Source organism: Schistocerca piceifrons, chromosome 1 (genome assembly GCF_021461385.2).
Source record: "Schistocerca piceifrons isolate TAMUIC-IGC-003096 chromosome 1, iqSchPice1.1, whole genome shotgun sequence".
In the NCBI taxonomy this organism is placed as follows: Eukaryota; Metazoa; Arthropoda; class Insecta; order Orthoptera; family Acrididae; genus Schistocerca; species Schistocerca piceifrons.
Genome location: NC_060138.1, coordinates 796,045,089 through 796,064,755, shown reverse-complemented (window position 1 = coordinate 796,064,755; position 19,667 = coordinate 796,045,089). Strand labels below are relative to the sequence as shown.

The following is a 19,667-nucleotide window of genomic DNA, read 5'->3' as shown; positions in this document are numbered from 1 at the left end:
ATAGGCGGCGCAGAAGCCCTTGAAGGCAGAGGCTGTGAACTGTGGGCCATTGTCAGAGACTAATGTGCGAGGCCACCCTTCAATGGCCAAAACTTGGGCTAAGGCTGTAAGGGTGGCCTCAGCCGTGGCGGATGCCATGCATATGACATAGGGGTACTTCAAGTGAGCACCCACAATGAGCAACCACATAGAACCCAAGAATGGGCTGCAAAATTGAGATGGATGCAGTCCCGAGGAGGCTGCCAGGGGGTAAAGAACAGAAAGGGTGCCGACTGGTGGTGGGCTCATGCTGCACAACTACAGACCACCTTTTGGATGTCGCCATTGATCCTGGGACAGTACGCATGCATGTCAGCATCTTCATGCGGGACATGCCCCAATGACCCTGGTGGAGCAAACTCAATATCCGATGATGCAATTCCACCAATATAACCACTCGGTGTGCATCCTTCTCAGTATCGAAAAGATTAATGCCAGCCACAACTGACTGGCCGTGAGAAAGTCATTTCCAAGGGTGGAGCTCTGTCGTCAAACGATGAATGAGATAATGGAGTCAGCCATGGGTTGCATAGTGAAGGGCCTGTCACTTGGACATAAGGGGAAAACCATCCAACATATGTTGACTCTCAGCATCAATGTAGAAGCAGAGCACCTCCTGTTGGTCAAACTCTGGGTCTGGGCCAACCAGTAGAAGGAAAAATGAATCAGCATTAAAATGCTGGGCTCTCAGCTTGTACTGGATAGTACGATTGTAGGCACTGAAGAACAATACCCAGCACTGAAGGCATATGCGCCCTGAGTAATGCCAACAATGGCTTGTGATCTGGAATTAGAGAGCACTGTGTCCTGAAAAGGTATACATGAAATATCTTGACTGTGAACACTATTGCCAAGGCCTTCTTTTTGGTCTGTGAATAGTTGCACTGTGCTGGGGTCAAGGTCTTGAATGCATTTGCAATAGGCTGTTTGGAACCATCCCTATTCCTGTCTGCCAAGACTTCTCCAATACCATATGCGGATGCATGGGTGGCCGCTACCAATGGGTGGTCAGGAGAAAAGGGCATGAGGCAGGGTGTGAATGTCAGCATAGTTTTAAATTTGACAGAAGTCTGGTTGCCGGAAGGGGTTGAGGTAGAAGGGACCCCATTTTTATGCACTGCTGAGAGATTGTGCAATGTGGGCTGCCTGGGTAAGAATTTAGCATAATAGTTAAGCTTGCCCAAAAACACTTGTAATTTAGGGTAAGTTTGTCAGGTGAGGTAAAGAAGTGATTGTGGCGAAGTTCTGATTGGGAGACCAGATACTCTCTTTGGAGAGCCAGTGCCCCAAGTACTCCACTCCTGGCTGAAAAAATCTGCACTTCTTCAAACAACAACACAGGCCTGCTTCCTGCAGGGTCATGAGCAGGGTACAAAGGTTTGCCAAATGCACTTGGTGAGAGGATCCTGTGACAATAGGTCATCCAAGTAATTGAGACAAGCCAGAATATGCCACATCAGCTGTTCCAGAAATTGCTGGAATATTGCAGGGGCTGAGGAAATGGCAAAGGCGAGTCACTTGTACATATTCCACCTAAACGGCATGTTAAGAATGACAATGTTCTGAGATGCTTTATCTAAGGGCTGTTGGAGGTATGCATCAGCGAGGTTGATCTTGGAAAAATACTCCCCATCAGCCAGTTTCATAAGGAGATCTTCTTGCTGGGGAATAGGATAGGTTCCTATCTGTGACTGAGCATTGATGGTCATCTTGATATCACTACACAGGCAAAGAGACTCATTTGACTTCCAGATGATGTCTAGGGATGTGGCCCAAGCACTAGATTTGACAGGTCTGACAACCACAGCTGCTTGCAGACAATCGAGCCCACGAGGTCGCCAGAATCAGTGTGGTGCAGTAAAAATGAGGTGTGGTATCTGGCCAAAGGCTGATGTGCACCTGAAAGTCTGAAGCTCAACCCAAATCTGATTGAAAGAGAGACGGAAACTCTGTGCAGTTCCTGGAAAAGGACTGCAGTGGAAACCACCTTGACTTCATCCAAGACAAAAATCCAAACACCGTGAAGGTGTTGAGGTCAAAAATGGTGGTAGCTGACAAATGGTCAATGACAAAGAGCATCAAAAGCCGGGTAACATATTTTTAAGTTGCCACAGTTGAGAACTACCCATGAAGAAGACTCATTCCATCTCCATAGGCCACCTAAATGTGGAGGATGATGACAAGTCAGGTGAACACAGTCAGACATAAGTTGCCTGATTGATCAAATAAATGGTGGCCTGAGTGTCCACTTGAAAATGGATGTCCTGGTGGGACATGCAAAAGATGAGAAACAATTTCTGCGTTAAGGGTCGCCGTTGGGGACTACTGATCACGGCACATATACCGTGTCCTGGTGTGGTCATGGCACTGGGTGGGACGGATTATGTGGCTGTGACATACTGAGTGGAGGTGCCCCAACTTCTGGACAGTCTGCTCGGGAGTGAGAGAAAAAACACTGCGGCCCCCATAGCCATCGTCAAGGAGTGACTGGTGGCTCAGAAGTCATAGAGACATCTGACAAAGACGAATCACGACATTGCTGCAATCTGGCGGTCATCCTACGATGACGACGCTGGGGTGGCGCACATGGTGGTGCATTGTACAATTTCAAATAAATGAGTGGTGCGCAAGATGTCCTCTAATGATGGTTTATCTTGTTTCAGCACCACCATGTCAACCTCTGGGTCAGGCACCAGTTGAATCACCAGATCATGAATCAAGGAATCGGTGTAGGAAGCCTTGGTTAACCCAAGTAAAATCACATTTTCGGCTAAGTCCTTGTAAGTCAGTGACCCATGAGTGGTATGATTGTCCGAGCTGTTTATAATATTGATGAAATACCAGCATGGAGGGAACCACATGGTACTGCTAGGAATAATAATTAGTCAGCAGACTGCAGATCTCCTGAAAGAAGAGGGTGACAGGGTCAGACAGAGGTGCCAATTTTTGGAAGAGAAAAAAATGTGTCTGGGATTGCCCGAGACAGAAAGAGTGACTGCTGTAATGAACCGTCTGTGTGTGTCGAGTGCAGGAAGCTCTGGTCCTTGGGGCGCAACGGCCTCCTACACACACAACTTGTCCGCTAAGAGCTGAAGCAACTTTTTTAACAAGTCTGTCTGTATCTTCTACAGGTGCATCAGCTGCTGGTGTTGCTCAAGCTGCCTAATCAGTTTAGCTTCCATACTATGAAACAACTTCCTTTTTCCTCATCACCAATTGCTATATCTGTGAGTCACTGGATACCGGTGAACACATTAGTGAGCAGGTGAGAATGATGACAATGCTAAGAGGAAAGATGGGATTCAAACCCGTGTCGGAATTGAGCAACAGGGCAGATGAACAGCAGACCTGACACAACAAGAGCAAGGCTACAACAAAATGCAACAAACCTTCATCAACATTCTGAAAAGATTGAGCCAAAAATTGAGGACCAGTGTCTGATACCCCATTGATGGAAAAAATTGATGGCAAGTACCTTGACTGTCATGTCTGCTGTGATAGGTGGACAGTGAACAACATAAGGAAACTTAGAAAAGGTATCAGCAACCAACCAAAAAGTGTCTATAAAGTTCCATCAAAGTCAGTATGGATTCTTTCCCAAGGAAGTGGGGGTGCTGTGAAAAAAGAGTGTGTGGTGCTGTCTGTTAATTTGGACACTTGAGGCAGGCTGTGATCAAGCACTCCATCTTGCAGTCTATACCAGTCCAAAACATGTGCTGGCATGCCTATTGTCTAGTGCACAAGGCTCCCCAATAACCTGAAGTAACAGGTTGAGAACTTCCCAATGCAGTGCTGCTGAAATTACAACATGAGAAGTACCCCTTGCAACCAACATGAGAATAACACCATATAACAAGGAAAGATGGTGACAGAATGCATAGAAGTTCCACAACAGGTTGGATGCTCGGCTTGGTGTAAAACAACGCTGGTAATTGGGAAACCATCAATAGTCTGTCTCTCTTCCATGTCAGGTTGAGAACACAACAGTTTCTCCTGATCAAACAACAGACAGGGCCTCATGGGAACCGAGACAAAGCATCTGAATTTATATGCTGTGACACAGGACAGAAATGACTCTTGCAATTATATAATGACAAAAATAAGGCTTAACGTTGAATGCGGTGAGCAGCTTTGTCAGGTAAAGCATCTAAAGGGTGAAAAGAGTAAACTAAAGTTTTGTGATCCATGACTAAGTGGAACTTTGTACCATATAAGAACATATGAAATTTCTCTGTGGTATAAACGATTGCAAGGGCTTCTTTTTCAGCTTGTGAGTAATGCTACTGAGATGCATTGAGTGTTTTGGATGCAAAGACGATAGGTTGCTCACAGCCATCCAGATGACAATGGTCCAGAACCACCCCCATCCCATACTGACGTGCATCTGTGACTAAATATTTTCCAGGTTGAAAAGCTGCAAGGCAAAGTATGGAGTGTAACTTGTTTTTAAGTTAATTAGATGCATGTTCACAGGCTGGCAATCACTTGAAAGGAATATTTTTGTGAAGCAACTGGTGGGGAGGATGAGCCAGAGTGGCTGCATCTGGTATGAACCTGTGATATTACACTGTTTTACCAAGTAATGCCTGTAGTTTCTGCATATTGGTTGGGTGAGACAAAGCCATAATAGTGGTGACATGTCATCCCAGGAATCGAACATCCTGTCTGGGCAGTTCATGACTGAGTTGCACAGTAGATGGTTGAAAGCAGTAAATCAGTTATTGAAGTCATTTGTGTTGTGGTGTGTAGCATGGTTGGAAACTGGGTGGTCAGATCTGCAGTTTGCCACAGTTTGGATGTTGCCATTCATGCGTGTAGACAGTTCATTACTTGTCATGCCCACACAGGATGCTGCACAGCAACTGCAGCATAGCTGATATACGACATGGCTGCTTTCACCCATAGCCCTGCCCTTTGTAAGGCACAAAATGCCCTTGACTGGACTGCAGTAGAACATGTTAGGTGGGTGTGTGGAGCAGGTCTCTACCTTACTACTTCGCCTCATATGTAATGGAAAGCAGGAGTTGTCAAAATAATGCCAACAACCATACCAGAGCCTCTATTGACACACAGTATCCTACCAGTTCATCTATAAACAGATCATCCCTGCCATCTCATTCTCTGACAGCAGTACACCTGTTAACCATCTGCTGACCAGCACTCCTTTCATTACTCAGTATTTCCCTGGCCTTGAAAAGTTCAACCACATTCTTCATCAGGACTTTGATGACCTCTTGTTGTGTTCTGAAATGAGGGATATCCTATCCACATCATCCAAAGTTGTGTTCTGCCACCAACCAAACCTACAGAATATCCTTCTCCATCCCTGTTCCCATCCCTGTCCCCCGGGTCGTTCCCTTGTAATTGGCCCAGATGCAAGACCTGTCCCACACACCCACCAACCACCACCTGCCACAATCCAGTAACATGCATTTCTTACTCTACAAAAGGCAGGGCATTCAATGCATCAGAACACAAAATACTTCGACACCTGCTTCACTTGGTAAGCCATTTGGATACAGCATTCCAGCGGTAGTTTCTCTATCCTAAGCAGGTGGGAATTGTCTCTCAGGCATATCCTACACTCTCGCATTTCCCCTGGCCCTAAACCTCCACTAGCCTATTTTCCACTGCCTCATTTTACCTTTTTGCTTCTCTCTTGTGTCCACATCATTCCTCTCATGTCCAGATCATTTTCTGTCTTTCCACACCTCTCTTGTCTCCCCACCACCACTTAGAATCATCTGCCCCCCCCCCCTCACCTTCCCTCTCCCCCCCTTTTCCTCTACTCATCCTTTCTCTCTTCCCTACTTATCTCCCTCCTCATCCACTTCTCCCTCTCTCTACCTCATATATGTTCTACCCTCTCACGTTATTGCGCTGCCCACTCATCCTTTCTCTCTTCCCTACTTATCTCCCTCCTCATCCACTTCTCCCTCTCTCTACCTCATATATGTTCTACCCTCTCACGTTATTGCGCTGCCCCTAAGTTTGCCTCGCACAATCCTGATGCCTCCTCCTCATCTCGAGCATTCTTTCACACCCCCTTCCTGTCTCCAACTTCCCAGGCAATTACTATCAATGATCAATAGTCAGCTTGTGTGTGTGTGTGTGTGTGTGTGTGTGTGAATGTATGTACTTCTTCTAGAGAAAGAGGAAGAGCTTGAGTGTTTGCTGTTGTGTTTTCCTATGGGCAACACATCGGTCAGCTATATGTGAGCAGTTGCCGTACCTCTGTTTTGTGTATTGTTAAATCCAAGAATTTCCATTGTTATTATACAAATAAAAATTTACATTTTATGAACTCAGTTTACTGTGAAATAACATTTCTTGTGGGGTTCTCAGTGAATGGGCTGCACTAATCGGCTTACTGTATCAGTGTTCCTACTTTAAGGAACCCATCACCAATAAAAAAACATATGTAACCTGTTGGACGTGCTACATGTCACTGATGCTGTGCTGCTTGCTAATTATCAGTTGTGGTGAAAATTTGTTTGGGTTGAAAATTTGTTTATTACATCAATACTCACTGGGTTTTTATGCTAATTGAAATGGCAGTGAAATTCTTTTAAATGAAGCAGAATATTTACTAAGCTTTCTGTTGTCAATGTTCCATAGAATTTGTTTTCACATGTTCTAATGACTTAAATCCATGACCATGCAAAAATAAACTGTTTAGAAGAAACACTATAGTGAAAGAATTTGTCAGTGTAATAACTAGTCTTTCACCTAGTACATACAATTATGTTAATGGAAACAATTTAAACATAATATTTTTCCCTAGAGGATAAGGAAGTCGAGATTAGTACTTCATAACAAAAAAGTTATTTACAATCAGTGCAGCATGTATTCTGCACAGAGTAAGAGAACTTATTCCATACAAGTCATTGTTCAACAGTTAAAGCAATTAAGTTGAAATCTGAGGTGTGCAAATTGTTGGACCTTAAATAACACTTCCTCATATGGTATACTCTTTTTTGGCATATAGTACTCATTAGACATGTTTATATAGCAGCAAATTAGACAATTTTTCATTGTATCAGTACACATCTATTTCCATCATTATAAAAAACATGAGATGCACACTCTCTCAGAGCTGAGCATAACTCATTTTCATTGCATTGCATTGTCTTGGCCTCTACATAAAAATATCACCTAATTTGGAAGTTCAAGATATCTGTTCTTTCCACTATAATTTTTCATTTGCCTCATTTTTTTATGATGAGTGGTGACCTTTCCAACCTTTTCTGAGGTTACTTTATTAGCAATTGAATGGCAACACTGTTTAATTCATTCATTGTAGAATTTAATTGAAAAGGAAATAACTGAAGAATTTAAGTTCAAACTAAAGGCACTTGCATGTGCATAAGAAAAAATTTTCTTGTTTTTTCTTTTTACAGAAGCCCATCCAAGTCTAAGAAGTCTAAATCATTTAAATTTCCTAGCAAGAAAGAGAAACGGGAAAAATCAAGAGAAAAGGAAGTCAAAGAAAAGGAAAGAGACTCTGAAAAAGAAAAAAAGAAGGAAAAGGAAACAAAAATGAAACTGAAATTAAGGGAACGCAAAAAATCAAAACATTTGGAAGATGGTTCAATCTTTGGTGGTAACCTATATTTCACATCATATAAAACCTACTTATGATAGTTTAATACCTATTGTCATATCTTTCTCTCCTTACACTGAACTCTTTTCTCATCCTCTTAAACCGTATGAGGTTCTAAAACCATGCTGTATGCCTCTTACATACCTTTGTTCTCATTTAATCCAGATATCTTTTTCCCTGAACTGTTGAAAAATGAATGTATACCAGAGTCACTGCTTGTTTAATGTGGTTAATATGGGGTCCCCCAATGATATTTGTTAGCTGTGCTCAGTATGCCTGCTGCTATCTAAAAAGTTCACCATTGTGATAGATTTTTATCATATCAAATGGACGTCATTAGTCCAAAGGTAATGAATTACATTGAAACTGTTGTGCAACTTAAGAATTATTGCCAGATGACATCAAATGAAACAGTTATAATTAATTTAACTGTGTGTTTATCACAGGTGTGATCTACATAGTCAGGGTCCCTGTTTTAGTTTGCACAATTGCTTTTCATCCAGGCTTGTTTGTTGCATTCTTGGAGTCATGCAATCTCTTGTCTTTCTCTTCATATTTTCACATATAATTCTGAAACACACCTTATTTTAAATACTGTACCCTAATAATTTATTATAAATTGTTCTTTTTGTGTGTGTGAAGTTTACTGCAAATTGGTACTGTCTCAGCACAGTCTGACTTTTCATGTGTTTGCTCTAAACATTTGTGACATTAACCAAAAGTATTTATGTGTTTGCCATCCATGTATTTGAATGTGATAAATCCATTCTGTTTCAGTATAGCTTCATTTATAATATAGTGACTGATTCATTAATAAGCCACTTTATGTAGTACTAATTGTTTGTGATAAGTTAAAACTGCAAAACAAACCAAGTACTGAAGGCAGACAGACACCTCTTTCCTGGACAGTACTCCCTGAATTGAACTGTCTGAGCTAACATCAGTGCAGTACTTCAGCTAGTCATTGGCACTTATGCATTCCGTTAAAACTCTATGGAAGCCCTCCTACCATGTAGAAATGACAAGACTGGCAAACAGCTTTACGATATCACACTTACTAGCTCACGTGAACTTCCACACAGAGAAGCCTGCCCTGCTGCTCATTATTCAGTCACTGAGCATTGGAATGATTAATTGCAGCTGTTCTTCATTAGTTACAATTACCAGTTATTGTTACTGACTGATATGTCATTCCACTTAAGTGTAGAAATATATTAGTACAGCATTTGAAATCAGAGATACAATTTCATTGTTATAACATTATGCAGATTTTGACTTCTAAGCAGACTGCAATCAGGTAGAATGACACATTATTGATATTCTACTCCTGTGTGTTCATTATGATTTCTTCTCAGTTTTGGCTGTCTTATTTACTTGTAATTGGTATCACATGTGAGCTTTTCTCATAAAAATTCTTACACTGTTTAATTAGAATTATAATGCTTCAACCAAGAGTGGTAGTTCTTTCTTTTGACTATAAACTGCTCAGAAAAATTCCCATGCCCTACTTCCTTGTGTTCCACACTTCTGTGGGATTTGTACTGTTGTTTTTAAAGAGCATCCAGCAGCCAAACTGATCATGTGGAGATGGTTACATACTGTCTGGGATGATGCAGCACTCTCAGTTGCCTTCAAAAAAGTAGTGCACTGTTGTATTCTTCTCAGGAAGCCTATGAAACATGATTTGCAGGTGCCGCTCATCAGCTGGTGTTGTTGACAGTGGACAACCACAATGAGGCTGATCTTCAGTGTTTTGTATCTCATGATAATAGTTGAAAGTTTGAATGATACCAGTGTGGTGTACACCAATTCAGTAGGGAACTACCCATGCTGACAACCCTTATTACCATAAAGTGACAATGTGCACCAGGTCTAAGATCAAAACAATCCTTAAGACATGTTGACAGACAGAACAGTGCAAACATGGAAACACAACACACTTAAGAGAGCTGCATAGAAATTGCAGCTCTACCTTTACCTCCATTTAAACATTTTAGTTTAGATAGTGAATTCCTATGATCAAGAAGAATCTTTAGAAACAGGTTTATGATTTTAAAAAGTGAACTTTGCTAATCATGTGGGCAGTGCATAACTGTTTTTGAGCAGTTTATATGGAAGTACATGATGGATAGTAAACAAGGTAAATTATTTCAATTAAACAAATAATGAGCTCTTATTTCAGATTGTGGCACAAAGTTTTTGCTTCATGCTGTTTTGAAGCGATTACACAGTAATTTTAATTAATTTCTTTTTACTGCAATCACTGAGTGCATTGTTTAATCGTGATATAAGGAGAGTGCATTTCTTCATTAAGAAGTCGTGACATTTTTTGGTTGAGTAGAACTTTAGACATTAAAGAATAAATGTACTTATTCAAAATATATTGGGAATATCAGAAGACACATGGGATATAATAATTAATATGAATTTAACAAATATATAATCAAAAAAATTATTTCAGATTGTAAACAAAGTATTTGCAGTGTTCTTTTATTGGAGTGTAAACAGTGCTGCATAGAAGTTTTATTATTTCCCTTTTTACAGTAATCAACCAGTATAGTATTTGGATTAGTTTATATAATACATTTCAGATTTCTGGCGTTGTATGATGAGGCTAACAATGCCCACATGTTACATCAGTAGCTGTAACTATTTTCGAAATGAGTTCTTGAATATTTCAGGATACTATTATCTGTGCAAACATTGAATAATCCAGACTATAAAAACATAGCAAACACAAGATATTTCAATAATCTGAGAAGGAAATTTGCCACTCACCATATAGCAGATATACTGAGTTGCAGATAGGCACAACAAAAAGATTTTCACACTTAAAGCTTTCAGCCAATGGCATTTGTCAACAATAGACACACAGACATACATACACACACTCACGCAAATGCAACTCAAACACATGACTGCAGTCTCAAGCAACTGAAACCTCACTGGTGTGTGTGTGTGTGTGTGTGTGTGTGTGTGTGTGCGCGCGCGCGCGGGCGTGCGTGCGCGTGGGTGGGTGCGCGCGCGCGCGCGCGCCTGTGTATGTGTGTCTATTGTTGACAAAGGCCATTGACCGAAAGCGTTTAGTGTGAAAATCGCTTGGTTGTGCCTATCTGCAACTCAGCATCTACGCTGTATGGTGAGTGGCAAATTTTCTTCTCAGAATATTTTTACATTCCATCCTGGATTTTCCATTGTTTGAAAAAATATTTCAAGATATTTATTTTTGTGTTGGGAGTGGGGGGACATTTTGTTCCCAGATGCAAAATGTCTGCCAACAATTTTTCAGTTAAAAATACCATCACTTTGTGTAAGCACACTAAAGTCCAAATCCAAAAGCAGGGAAATCATTGAAATATAACATATTTATTACAGACACCAATGTGCAGCCAGAACAGAACTAACCTCCTGGATGGAGAGTGCAGTTTTTTATTCAACATCAAATATTCCACAGTGCTTGTATTGATACAAACATTGAATATTCCAGAATATACGAACATGACAAATGCAATATATTTCAAGAACATTCAGACCTGCACCATGCCAGCCAGTGATATTAAACACTATGCCACACTGCTAGCACCACAGCTTGTGGTGTTACTTCCTCTCATGGAAAAACAGTGACGTACTGCTTCAGAAGTTCTCATTTAGCTCAGCTATACCACTCAGGATATAGATCTTGTCAATTTTTCTCAGTATGGTGACTGGCAAATCATTGTGCTTTGGTCATGTTGTTAAAGCATCTTCACTATGGTGAGCATTGAATGTCCTGGTGATGAAGTGTTTCACATAGCCATCCCAAATTTCACCCTGTTGAAATGTGAACAGTCTATCTATTGGCATTTGGTCTTCTACTACGTAGCAGAAAGAATGGTGTAAAACCTGTAGTGTTTTGATTCGCTGTGTTATATGTCAACATCATGATCGGGAGTACTGTATCCCAGTCTCTGTTTGACATCAGTGTACATTGAGAGCATATCTGCCGATGTCTTATCAAACCATTCTTTGTGGCCATTTGTCTTCAAATGGTAGGTAGTCATCCTGTGGATAACGTCGCAACATGAAACTACCACTGATACTTGTGTCGATTGGAAAAATTTTTCACAATCAGAGACCATCACATGAGATCTTTGTGCTCCAAAATGTTGTCTTCTACAAGGGACGTTGCAATTTCAGGAGCTTAGGCAGTCAGCATAGCTTTGGTGGCAGCGTAGCTGGTGAGGTAATCAGTGCAGACTATTGTCCATTGATTCTCATTCATCAGCTTTTGGATCCCAGGAGGTTGATCCCAATTCGGTGGAATGGTGTTGCTGTAAGCAGGAGTAGTAGGAGATGCCGTGAAGGTAACTGCAGCACGTACTTCTCTCGTTGGCATTCCTTACAGTAGCTCACGCAATGTCTAGTGGATCAGTAGAGATTTGGCCAGTGATACCTGGATCTGCTTCTACCTAGAGTCCTCACATACCCCCTACGACCAGATGTTGGAGTATCATCTAAAACTTCAGGGTAACTGGCTTAGAGGATCTAGGATGAGGAGTAACCATTTCTGCCCTATTGGTATCATAGTTACTCTTATATAATGCTCCATTTATTATTTCAAATTCTCTTTTGCTTGTTGCCTCCTCCTTCAAGGCCTCTATGTTTTCCAATTGTGCTGGATCTGCCCTCTGCACAGCAGCAGTTTCATTTAATGCAACAACGATTAAGATTTCATTCACACCAAGGATTTCTTGAAGGGTGTCCAGTGTCCTTACATTTGCATCTCTCTTTATATATCATTGTGACAACTCCTGAAGCTGCAGTGCCTGTCTCACCAGTCGAACCAACAGATCCTTCAGACTAACCATTGTGGTGAATAGTGGTCCATCACATTGTTGAATGGCTCACCAAATAAATAGGGCCAGAACTTGTTGATGGTCCAAACAATCTGCAAGGCATTCTTTTGAGGGTTGCAGACTAGTTCATCCCGGACTCGGAGAGTACTCTGGAAAGCATAATTATACTATCTGTCGGTGTGATGTTCTGCCTCGGAATTCTTGTGGTACATTTATTTATTTAGCTATGGCTAATACAGACATATCATGAAATTAAATTACATATTCATATGTACATATTGACACACAAGAAACTTAAGTTTGTCTTTACAACTGAATATCCAGTCCTTCAATCCAGCACACTGCATCTGGAGTTGCTAGCAGGAAGTCATCTTTGGCAGCATGATAGGCTCGAATCCTGCATTCACTGACAATGTGGTGAACAGTCTGGTATGGAGCCCTGCAGTCACAGGCTGGATCAGGCAGCTTCTTCCACTTAAAGAGAGCATCCCTGCATCGGCCATGGCTGGTACGGATTTTGTTGAGAGTAGTCCAGGTCTTGTGTGGTAGGTTGAATCCACTTGGAAGTTTAGCATCGGAGATGATGTTATGCAGGTGCACATCTGTCACTGCTTACCACGGACTTACCATTCTTCAAGAGGTTTGAAATCCTTAGCAACCATGTCAGCAGCATCCCACAGAGTTGGATGGCATGATTTCAGTCTCTTACGATTTAGAAGTGGCAGGTTGCTATGCACGGATAGGTTAGAATTCCTGGAGATCTTGTGGAATTATCTCATAAGGGCAGTACATCTGCGTAGATCAGGAGGCATTATACCAGTTAACAGTGGAAGCCAGTAAACTGGAGTAGATTTGATTGCACCAGATATTATGCACATTGTCGTATTCAGCTGGGTATCAACAAGCCTTTTATGATGACTGTACAATGCTGGGGCAAGAGAAGATGTTAATGCTTCCTTAAGGACAAGGAAACATCTTGCTTGTGCCTTGTTCCACAAAAATTTGGCATGTGTCTGGAGTAGTTCTTGCAAGGGAAGTGCATTGGTACAGAAATCCTTCTCGAATTGTCAGTAGTAGAAACACATTCTGAGAAAACTTCTTACATTACAATTGTGCCAAGGAGATGGAAAATCTGTGACTCCTCTTATTTTCTCTGGATTGGGATGGCCTCCATTGCCATTCACTAGATTCCCAAAATTTTTATTTCTTGGTCACCCAAGAGGCATGCTTCGTGTGGAGGCCTACAGTATAATCACACTTTAGCATGGTTTTCAGATGGCCCAGATGTTCTTCAGATGTCTTCAAAAAACCAACAGCATCTTCCAAATAGCAAAGACATGTCATCAATTTAAAATGTTGAAGCAGGTTGTCTACCATATATTCAAAGGTGACTAAAGCATTACACAGTCCAAACAGCATAACTTTAACTTCCTGGCATATTAAACTGTGTGCACGACCGAGGCTTGAACCCGGGATCTTTGCCTTTCACGGGCAAGTGCACTTTTAATCTGCCAAGAAGTTTCATAACAGTGCACACTCCGCTGTAGAGTGAAAGTTTCGTTCTGGAATCATAACTTCAACTCATAGAGGCCGTTACGAATTATGAAAGCAGTTTCTTCCTGGCCAGCCTTATCAACCTCAATTTTCCAGTAGTCAGCCTGCATGTTGATAGTTGAGAAATACTTCGCTCCTTTCAATCAGTCTATAGTATCATCAATGTGGAGCAATGGATAGACATCTTTCTTTGTGATTTTGTTCAGTCATCAGTAGTTGGTGCAGAAATGCCATGTGTCATACTCCTTCTTCACAAAGACCACAGGTGAGGCAAGGACACTCTGAAGGTACAATGATGTCGTAACGTCTTCTACACTTCCTTCTGGAATATCTGTCATTCAGCTGGTGACACTCTATATGAGTGCTGGCTAATTAGTGCATGTTCACCACTGCTGGTACTGTGTTTTACTATGGTATGCTTGGTCTGTCTTTTCTGCACTCCAGATTTGAAAACATCCAAAAATTGACACAGACTGGTTACCATTTTTCACAATTGTTCCTTGGTTAAACTAGATCCTGTTGACAGTTTGATATTTGTTTTCCCCCTGCATTGTCTATAGCACTAGCAGCAGAGCACAGTTCTTCATGACTGACACAAAGCTGCACTTTCCAGACTGGTTTGACTGTCCCTATACATGTACAGTCTTGAATACAAAACCTGACCACCACAGAGTCTGTGTCCGAGTTGTTCACATAAGGCACCAATAAAACCAATTTCCCCTCTGAATTCTGTCAGGCCATCTGCATGATCTGGGAATAGTGTAGGATGTGGAAGTGTTTGGTGGGAAATGTCATTCCACTCAGGGTGTTACAGCGCACTATCTGCATGTGGTCTAGAATGTAGGGCAATGTAGACAAAAAGTCACAAGTTTTAGTCCACTCCTTTAATTTTTAAACTGCTGTTTGGCTGTCTGCTAAGCTGTATCACGCTGATGGAACCTCAGATATAATTTGCTTCACTTTCTAAACCACCAATAACAACAAAACCTTCCAGAAACATTTATGTGAAAGAGTTTATGGCTGCACTGAGATCAGAATAGTCTATGCTCAAGAGTTTCCAGGCCCTACAGCAGCCACTGACTACGAGGCACATAGACCCTAGCTGCCATCCAGCCTGGTGGTCTTGGCGCAACATACCACAGCACACTTGGGGCATATTTCTACTTCCATGGACTTCATCTACATGTACATCGATACTTCACAAGCCATTGTATGATGCGTGGCAGATGGTATCCTGTACCACTACAAGCCTTTTTCTTTCCTGTTCCACTCACAAATAGAACAAGGGAAAAGCGACGGTCTATATGCCTGCTTATGAGCCCTAATTTCTCATATCTTGTCTTTGTGGGCCTTGCACGCAATTTATGTTGGCAGCGGCAGAATTGTTTGGCAGTCATCTTCAAATGTTTCTTGACGGTGTCTCTCAAAAAGAACATCACCTTCCCTCCAGGGATTCCCATTTGGGTTCCCAAAGCATCTCCATAACACCTACATGTTGTTCGAACCTAATGGTAACATATCTAGCAGCCCGCCTCTGAATTGTTTCAGTGTCTTCCTTCAATGTGATCTGGTATGGATCCCAAACATTTGAGTAGTACTGAATAATAAGTCGCACCAGTGTCCTACATGCAGTCTCCATGACAGATGAACCACATTTTCCTAAAATTGTCTCAATAAACCAAAGTTGACCACAGTTCTCGCAACTCATTCGATTTCATACCATTTTGCAATGTTAGGCCTCTGTTATGTAAATGACTTGACTGTGTGAAGCAGGACACTAGTAATTCTGTATCCAAACATTACAGCTTTTTCCTTCCTACTCATCTACATTAACTTACATTTGTCCACGTTTAGAGTTAGCTGTCATTCATAGCACCAACTAGAAATTTTGTGTAAGTCATCTTGTATCTTCCTACAGTCACTCAAATTCGACACCTTACCATACACCAAAGTAGTATCAGTAAAACAACAGTAGTCCTACCACACTTCACTGGGGCACCATTGATGATTCCCTTGTCTCCGATGAACGCTCGCTGTCAAGGACAACGTACTGGGTTCTATTACTTAAGAAGACTTCAAGCCGAGCCACTCACATATCTGTGAACTTATTCCATATGCTTTTACCTTTGTTAACAGTCTGCAGTGGGGAACCATGTCAAATGCTTTCCGGAAAACTACAATTATGGAATGTGCCTGTTGCCCTTCATCCATAGTTCACAGTATATCTTGAGAAAAGGGCAAACTGAGTTTCACATGAGCAATGCTCTCAAGAAAGTATATTATATTTGATCTGAGAATACGTTCAAGGATTCTGCAGCAGACCAAAGTTAGGGTTATCGGTCTGTAATTTTGCAGATGTGTTCTTTTACCCTTCTTGTATACTGGAATGACGTGCGCTTTTTCCAATGGCTTGGGACTTTGTGCTTCACAAGAGATTCATGATAAATGTAGGCTAGCTAAGGGGCCAGTGCTGTAGAGTACTCTTTGTAAAACCGAATTAGAATTTCATCTGGACCTGATGATTTATTTGCTTTCAAAACTTCCAGTTGTTTCTCTATGCCGGGGATGCTTCTTACTAACTTCTGATGTGACTTCTGATCGCTTTTGGTAACTGCCTCGATAGTTCCTTGTAAAGTATGTCAGTAATTTCTTCTGTTGTTGTTCCCAAATGAAACAGATTCTCAATTTTTGTTTGATTGTCACTCGCTCATGAAACAAAATTTTTTCCAGTTAAGGAAAGAATGGTATAGGTGTCTGTAATTTTACATTTTGTGGCTGTCAGTATAATCAGTCCTCCTGGTTACTTCAAGTAAAAGAAAAAGTAATGTTGGCATTGATGATATAGGTTTATTGCTTACACTTTTGTCTTTAAGAAATCATTTTTGTGTCCACATTGGACACTCCCTGTAACCACTGCACCAGGTGGAAGGACACTTTACAGCTGGAACATTGGTCATTGGTGGGAATTCATGAAGCTCTCCTATTGGAACTTTAACAAAACAATTTGTATAAGTCATTTTCAATAAATTTTCTGTCAGCATGCATAGGATAATTAAAAAAAATATTAAGTTCTAACAAAATGGTGACATGTTGAAACAAATGTAATTTTCCTTACACACAATATTGAAACAAAAGTGTGAACTGAAAATAAATGGCTACATACACTGATAGAGAATTCAATTGAGAGTGCATCAAAGTCCAACAAAAATTTTATGTACCATTCTCAAGTTATATTTTTTGCCAATTTGAAAAATATGGTTTCGAGAAAAGTGTGTTGAAAGTTTTGGGTTACATTTCTTGTAGTTAAGTTAAGCATACCTCTAGTCAGTTATTCCTGAACCATACAGCAATCCTTCCAGATCCAGAGGGAGATCCTCCTCCATATTCTTCATGACCTTGGTGGTCCTGTAGTCTGCTTTGGCAGCTTCAGTCATCCGCTGTTCTGCTCAGTCAACACACTTTTTGTGCACTTTTGTGCATAAGCCGTGTAGCAGGCAGGTCCAGCCTCATGTTCAAGCACATTCATAATTTCCATAATGCTTGTTAGGCCATCAATGAAATTATGTGGCAACTATTTTTTGTCCTGCTGTGAATGATTTCCAAAGATGCTTATTCATGAATCACCTTGTAACTTGATAATAAGAGTTTCTGGCGAACTTGGGATTAACACTACAATGAAGTACCACCCTACTGAACAATGTAACCAAAAATATATAAAAAAAGATTTAAGTGTCCTTTTTAACATTTTCATAGTTATGTTCTATAAATTTTGACTTTTACTGAAAGGACAAATAAATTTTAAAAAAGTCACAATTTTACAGACGAGCAACCTGTCTTTGGTGTCCCACTACACGTGGCTACAGAAAGAAGTCATTGTCATGATGGAGCATATATTCCATTGGTGATCCGAGAATGTATTGATTACGTACAAGAAAATGGTTTGTCATTAGTCCTTTTTTTACATGTATAAATGTGTTTTTGATATATATTAACATTTTTATATTATATTTGGTGTGCAAGATTATTTTGTGTACATTCTTTCACTAGTGTTATTAAATTGAGTTCATTTCTTAGGTCTTACCATGGACTCTATATACAAGCTCTCTGGAATTAAGTCCAAAGTACAGTATCTTAGGAGATTATATAATCAAGGAGAATGTGTCCAACTGTCTGACTATGAGCCTCCAGTTGTTACAAGCCTTCTCAAACAATTTTTCAGGTAAGCTTGCTGTTAATCACAGTCTTAGAGTTTTTATCTTTACTGCCTTAACAATATTTTCTACATTACCTTTTTAATTTTTTTGTCACACTAGTGACATTTTATATGCAAATTAGCATCAGTTTGATATGAAAATCAATTACATTCCAAATTAAATCCAATTGAAATCATGAAGACTGTGGAAAAGCATATTTATTTTCAATTACAATGTAATAACAAAGATTGCATAGGTGATTTCTTCCTTTTTTTCCACCTCAACACTTGTAGATATTTCACTGCATGTACTGTGTGTGGGCTGTTATAAGAGTCGAGGGGCATGAAAGGGATGCAGTGGTTGGGAAAGGAGTGAGACAGGGTTGTAGCCTCTCCCCGATGTTATTCAATCTGTATATTGAGCAAGCAGTAAAGGAAACAAAAGAAAAATTCGGAGTAGGTATTAAAATTCATGGAGAAGAAGTAAAAACTTTGAGGTTCGCCGATGACATTGTAATTCTGTCAGAGACAGCAAAGGACTTGGAAGAGCAGTTGAACGGAATGGACAGTGTCTTGAAAGGAGGATATAAGATGAACATCAACAAAAGCAAAACGAGGATAATGGAATGTAGTCGAATTAAGTCAGGTGATGCTGAGGGAATTAGATTAGGAAATGAGACACTTAAAGTAGTAAAGGAGTTTTGCTATTTGGGGAGCAAAATAACTGATGATGGTGGAAGTAGAGAGGATATAAAATGTAGGCTGGCAATGGCAAGGAAAGCGTTTCTGAAGAAGAGAAATTTGTTAACATCGAGTATAGATTTAAGTGTCAGGAAGTCTTTTCTGAAAGTATTTGTATGGAGTGTAGCCATGTATGGAAGTGAAACATGGACGATAAATAGTTTGGACAAGAAGAGAATAGAAGCTTTCGATATGTGGTGCTACAGAAGAATGCTGAATATAAGGCGGGTAGATCACGTAACTAATGAGGAGGTATTGAATAGGATTGGGGAGAAGAGAAGTTTGTGGCACAACTTGACTAGAAGAAGGGATCGGTTGGTAGGACATGTTTTGAGGCATCAAGGGATCACAAATTTAGCATTGGAGGGCAGTGTGGAGGGTAAAAATCGAAGAGGGAGACCAAGAGATGAATACACTAAGCAGATTCAGAAGGATGTAGGTTGCAGTAGGTACTGGGAGATGAAGAAGCTTGCACAGGATAGAGTAGCATGGAGAGCTGCATCAAACCAGTCTCAGGACTGAAGACCACAACAACAACAACACTGTGTGTGGGCTAAGATGATTCTTCCATGCTGTGCCAGCTGCAGAGCAACAAGGACAGTTCCATAGTAGAACCATTACAACCCCTGAAGGTTTAGCAAACAGGGAAAGCATCGGTCTCTGGTGCTAGACTCAGCAGGTAGGGGACACAGGTGTTGGAGAG

At 40.7% G+C, this 19,667-nt stretch overlaps 1 protein-coding gene across 1 annotated transcript in view; it reads left to right on the top strand.

Annotated features, from left to right (window-relative positions):
• LOC124789530 (ralA-binding protein 1) overlaps positions 1 to 19,667 on the top strand; it is a 129,526-nt gene that overhangs the window by 57,206 nt on the left and 52,653 nt on the right. The window contains exons 4-6 of the mRNA XM_047256928.1: positions 7,440 to 7,642; positions 17,853 to 17,969; positions 18,106 to 18,250. Coding sequence (XP_047112884.1) covers positions 7,440 to 7,642; positions 17,853 to 17,969; positions 18,106 to 18,250 — 465 coding nt within the window. The remainder of the gene's footprint in view (positions 1 to 7,439; positions 7,643 to 17,852; positions 17,970 to 18,105; positions 18,251 to 19,667) is intronic.